Below are 6,000 nucleotides of genomic sequence, written 5' to 3'. Positions count from 1 at the left end.
AAAAAAAAAAGGGCACAGCCGGAAATCCCGCGGATAAGGAGCCAGCTCAGCGCATGCGTACTACGTGCGCGCGACGACCCAATGCTAGAGGAGCCGTAGAGCGATCAGGGGCGGGCCCAGCTTGGGCCTGAGGAGCAGGAAGTGGGAGGAGGGAAGAGGAGGAGAGGGAGGTGCCGAGGCTGGCGCGAGGCCGCCCCGCTGGAGTTGGGAAGTGCGCGCGCAGGCGGTGAGTCCCCAGGCAGACGGCGGCGGCGGCGGGCACAGCAAACGGCGACAATGGCCGCGGCGGCGGGCGGCGGGGGCAGCGGCGCCCCAGGGGCGGCGGCGGGCGGCGCAGGGCCAGGAGGCGCGGCGGCGACGGCTGTGGGTCTGGCGCTGTGTCGGCGGAAGGACGGGGGCCCAGCGGGCAAGTTTTGGGAGAGCCCGGAGACGGTTTCCCAGCTGGACTCGGTGCGGGTCTGGCTGGGCAAGCACTATAAGAAGGTGGGTCCGCGCGGGAGGCGGCCTAGAGACCAGGGTAGGGATTGAGACCCCCGCCGGGGGTTGGTGGGAGCAGGGAGCAGCGGTGCCGAACCCTCCTCCTCCCGCAGCCCTTCCCCCTCACACTCCCCGCCATGAGGGACAACAAAGGGCCGCCCGAGGCCCCTGGGTTTCCCCTCTACATCTCCCCTGTGGAACCTTCCCTTCATCAGATGTGTGGCGGGTGTCTCGGTGGACTAGGTTTTGCCTCGGGCACAACCCACGCGTGAAGGAAAAGCCGCGAGCGTCGCCTCCAGGAAGTCTTCCCAGATGTGCCTCCCTCCTCCCCCACCCTAGCTAGGGTAGCAACCCTCCCCCAGTGCCTCCTGTTGCACTTTCCTGACGAGGGCATGGGCTGGCCCTTATCTAACCTTTGCATCCCCTTCCTCTGACAGGCCTAGGATCTGAGATGGGATTATTATTTAGTTGGTGGATTGGGGAGTGTCCTTGGGGGCCACCCTTAAGCTGGGGGAGCCCAGTCCCTTGCCAAAGGGACGGAACACATGACTGCCTTTTTTCTCTCAACATCCCAACAAAGGAGTAACTTCATACTTAAGCTGTTTAAGAAAAAAAAAAAAGACTTTTGACCGTCCACTGAACATGGGAAACTATTGTACATTTGGTCTAAGTGTGTATAGACTGATTGAAACCTTTTCTTTTTAACTATAAATGCAAAGTACTTCTATCAACACCTAACAATAACCCGGTGAGATAGCTTCTATTATTTCCATTTTACCAATAGGGAAACTGAGTCTGAGAGCTTAATGAGCTTAATTAGCTTACCTTGAGTCTCTAAGCTAAGAGACACTAGAGGCAGGATTAGAATTCAGATTTTTCTGATTCCCAAGTCTAGCACTTACTGTACTTTTGTCTATTTTTTGAGACATTTTTTTTTTTTTGTCATTTGGTGTAGAAAGTATGTCAAAGGGGGGAAGTTGGTAAAACTAGTCAGAAATTTTTGTTTGGAGTGTGCAAACTCAATGTAAAGGCACAAAAACTTCTAAAGAGAAAGGCACAGAATGTTTTTTTCAATTAGATATTTTTAAAATTTTGTTTTAAATTTTGAACTTAAATGCCCCGACCTCTCTTCAGTCATTTCCATCCCTCTACAAAAAGAGGATTCTATATCATAATCATAAAATTTTCATTTCACACTACTTGTTTTTTTAAAAAGTATAAATTCATACAGAACTCTGCTGGTTTGTTCTTTTTGAACTTCTGGGAAATGCATCCAATACCTAGGAGAAAGTTAATAATTATGAAGTTAAAAGCTTAATGATTGTTAAATGCTTCTTGTCAAGTATACAAGTATTAATTTCATTTCACTTGGTAATGTTGTGGCAGCTCTGAAGCTCCTGGTAATCACAGTGTACACAGATGGAAATAGGTTTGGACTCAGTGCTTTTATAAGTGCTTACTATTAAGCTTCATTATTCATTGCAACAGATTTGCAGTGGAAAGAGCCCTGAATTTGAAATTACAGGACCTCAATTTGAACACCACTTAACTATATGCGATTTTGGGACAGTCATTTAACTTCTTGTCGGTTTCCTCATCTTTAAAATAATTGGACTTGAATAGGTCACTTCTTAACATCCCATTCATCTCTAGATTTATGATCTTATGAGCCTAATATGTGTGAGAAAATAATTTGCCATCTTTACCAAGTTGAAATGAACTTTTGTTAAAGTCAGTAAGTCTAGTGTAATGTTTATGCAATTGAGTCTATATCATTGGGATCCTTTACATTCTTAAGAATTATTTAATGCTTTTGTTTACATAGGTTATATATTGATATTTGTAGTATTATAAATGAAAAGATCTTAGCCTCTATAAAAATAACTTTGACTTCATAGAATCCTTGAAAGAGTCTTGAAACTCTTGAGTTTCGCAGACCACGCAGTTAAACATAGGTAGGAGTCTGTGACCAGACTACTTATTATTCCATTTCACTATTCTGTGTTCTTCCATTATTTCCCCCATCCTTTTGACCTACCTGCTAGGGATACAGCCCTTAAAGATGAACTTGAGGCAGGAAAGAGTTTTGATGCTCACCAGCAGAACTGCCTCCTTCCAATGCTCTTGGAAGAACTGTTGTTTTTGTTCAGGTGGCTTAGTGGTTGTAGGGCAGATCCCAGATGTACCTTTCTAGGGAGGAAGTTGTGCAGCAGATCTCATTATTCTAAGCAGCTAGATACCCAAGTGTGTGCCCTGTGGCCTGAAATTAAAGTTAAAGCTTGGTTCCAAGAAGAGTCAAGAAAATCTACCTCCTATCTCTTTGTAAAGGTGGAAGTCTGTGCCTGTGGAGTATTGTGTATCCTGTCAGACATTGTTAACTTTTTTTTATCTTTTAAATCTTTGTTATAAGGGCTTAGTAGAGAAGAACAAGGGATATATTTGGAAATATATGCTGTAAAAACATATGGAATCAATAAAATTAAAATGTTTAGAAATAGGTTACATATAATGGACAAAAAATGACTAGTTATAGAAAAGGTCTTGTTAATGTCTTAAATTGTTTTAAATTAAGTACTGATACTTTTATTTCATTTTTACTAGGTGTAAGAACAGCTTTGAAAATGTACATTTGACTTTATATTCTATGAGGACTGGACCATTCAAATATTTTTTGTATTAAACTAGATTGAGTGACATTCTACTAAAAGATTAGTCTGTTGATATTTTCATTTGGGCAACAAATGATATTTGATCACCTTCTATTTGAACACAGTGGAGATCATGCTAATGGGACTAAGTCATGGTTCCCTCTTCTAAGGATTTTATAGTGTAGTTTGGAGAGACAAGATACCTACAAATGGAGAGTTAATATCTCAGAGCAGTGCTTGAAAAGTGCTGAATGTGTCAGTCTATTTGGTAACTGTATATATAATTGGTAATATTTTTCCTAACCTGATTGATTGAAAATATTGTCTAAATCTAAAACAATTGTTAATTTTATGATTTTAGTTTATAATTTTGATGGACATCATGAAATGAAATAATGAAAGTACTTTGAAAAATGCTTGCTAATGGCAGGTGGTATTATTAAATTATACCAGAGACTTTTTTTCCAAACCTGTACCTTCCATCTTAGAATACTAAGGATTGATTCTAAGATAGAAAAGAAGTGGTCAGGGCTAGGTATTTGGGGTTAAGTGATTTGGCCAGGGTCACATAGATAGGGAGTTTTGAGGCCACATACCTAGTGCCCCTCTTCCTGAGATTTTGATTTTGGCAAGATAAGTGAAACAAGCTTTATTGGTTTAGTTATAAATATCAGTACAACTGTTAAAATCTTTATAACATGTAGACAAAAATAATGTCCATTGCCTGCCTTTTCATGTTAAATTTTTCATCGTGTAGGTTGGGAATGAGGTACATGCTAGTTTTTATAGATCAATATGCTCTGGCAGATGAATTTTCATTTCTTGTCATTGGGTAGTTAAATTAGTCTGACTAGAATCAGATATTTAACAATCTAGACATTCAACTTATTGATAATAGCGTAGGATAGCGATGGACAACCTTTTGAGCTTGGTGTGTCAAAATTCGCCAAAAAAACAAGCACAACTCAGGTGGTGTGTCACTTCGAGAAAAAAGCCATAATTTTGTGATATTTATAGTTTAAATAACAAAAATGTATAAATTTTAATATACAGCTATTTAATAAACCAAAATAGGTAAATTAATATAGGTAGAATTGTCATCTATAGTGCAGCGTCTACACACTACACTACAGCAAATATTTCATCCTTGGCATGCGGCCTCATACTTCTCTATATGTAGCCGCCTGTCATCGAAAATGGCTATGCGTGTCATAGGTTTGCCATCACTGGCATAGATGTTTTAATGAGAGGGAGAGGGAAGAGCCTTGTGGTCTTTAAAGCTTAGTTATAAGAGATGTCATATTTCTTTTTCTAGCTTTGAAAAGTATATCCATAAGTTTTGCCATGTAGATTTTACGGACTGACAAGTGATAACCAAGAACCTTTCTATGATATACAGTTTGTAATATTAGCAATCACTTGAATAAATGATATATTAAAAATTTTTTTTTACCTAATGATCTAAGATTCCTTCCAGTTCTTAGTTTAGGCTCCTAGACATTCATTGAGCTTGTTTTGAGAATGGAAAATAACTGAAGAAAAAGAGAATTGTCCATTTTCCTTAAACACTCTTCAGACATTTGTGTTGCAGTTTCGATTTGTTTGCTTGTTCCTTTACAAGTAATAGTAAATATTTTCTTTTTGAAGAATTATTTTCTAATTTTACTTAGTTTTTGAAATGCAGGCAACTTTAAAAAAGTGGCTTATATGGTTGCATTCTGATAACCAAGGACTTAATAAAATTGGTAGTTGTAGTATCAGCTTTCTGATTTGGGGTAAATGTACACTTATTTAGCCTTTTGATTTGTGTTTTTATAAGAAACTGTTAGGATAAAGAGAATCTTGTTAGAAAGCTAGAGAAGATTGCTTGGGAGAAAATAAAGCATTTCAATTATAAATACTAGTTGTCAGCAGTTAATTATAGCCTAACTGTTCCATTTATACTGTGGAAAACTAATGCATTTAAGCAAATCACAACTTCTTGAAAATTTTGTAAGCTTTTAAAATAGTTGTCTTTTTATTTCAGGTTACATATATGATTGGCTACAGCATAAAATAAGTTGTCTCCAGTCTAATGAACATGTGGCTTTCCAGTAATGGTACACTGTGCAGCTGTTATTATCTTGTTGCACACATCAGTCTGACTTAAAATCATTTAGTGTAAAAGAAACAAACACACTGAGATTGAAATGTTGAATGGTGACTGGCGCTGCGTTGGCTTGCTTTACTTTAGGGAGATAGGAAGTGAAGACAGATAGCTTTTGCAAACCTTTTTTCCTGAAAAGGAAGGAAAATTTTGTTAAGTTGTTAAAGTCAGTGACTTAATTTCTTTTTTCTTAGGGCTTGAAGTTGGGGAATAAAGGCATATTTGTACCTCCTAGCCAAATTTTACTTGCTGAGAGCATTCCCTTAAGCATTTCAAGTATAATCTCTGCTAAAACCTGAAGCATTTCTTATCTCCTCTATTTAGTGCTTATCAATAACTTCCTGATATTATTGTGTAGATCTCCCCATTTGTGTAACATGTTTCTTTGTTTTTGAAGAGGACCAATGACATCTCAGGGTATATCTTGACTTGAATTTAAGTTGGATTTAAGTGAGGTGAGGCTGAGTTGTACAGAGTTGTTGGACTCACTCTTCTAGAGTCATTGAAGGCCAGCAGCTAGACAAAAGTCAGGACAGCTGTGGTAACCTGGGATGCAGTGAATGACCTTGGCATCTTTCATGTCTGACCAAGCTCTTAAGTGTTCCAGAGCTTGCTTCACCTACCTTTGTGGCTGTTGGAACAAATCGTTCTTGTCTACTCCTTCTGCTGGGGGAATCTTCAGGTGCTTGAGGTAGATTCCCCCCACCCCTAACTCACTAATGGATTTGA

At 39.5% G+C, this 6,000-nt stretch overlaps 1 protein-coding gene across 1 annotated transcript in view; it reads left to right on the top strand.

Annotated features, from left to right (window-relative positions):
* Window positions 1-276: 276 nt before the first annotated feature.
* Window positions 277-6,000, top strand: part of SMARCC1 (SWI/SNF related, matrix associated, actin dependent regulator of chromatin subfamily c member 1) — a 159,774-nt gene continuing 154,050 nt past the window's right edge. Inside the window, exon 1 of the mRNA XM_044682816.1 lies at window positions 277-483. Coding sequence (XP_044538751.1) covers window positions 277-483 — 207 coding nt within the window. The remainder of the gene's footprint in view (window positions 484-6,000) is intronic.

Source organism: Gracilinanus agilis, chromosome 1 (assembly GCF_016433145.1).
Source record: "Gracilinanus agilis isolate LMUSP501 chromosome 1, AgileGrace, whole genome shotgun sequence".
In the NCBI taxonomy this organism is placed as follows: Eukaryota; Metazoa; Chordata; class Mammalia; order Didelphimorphia; family Didelphidae; genus Gracilinanus; species Gracilinanus agilis.
This window is presented reverse-complemented; position numbering and strand designations above follow the sequence as displayed.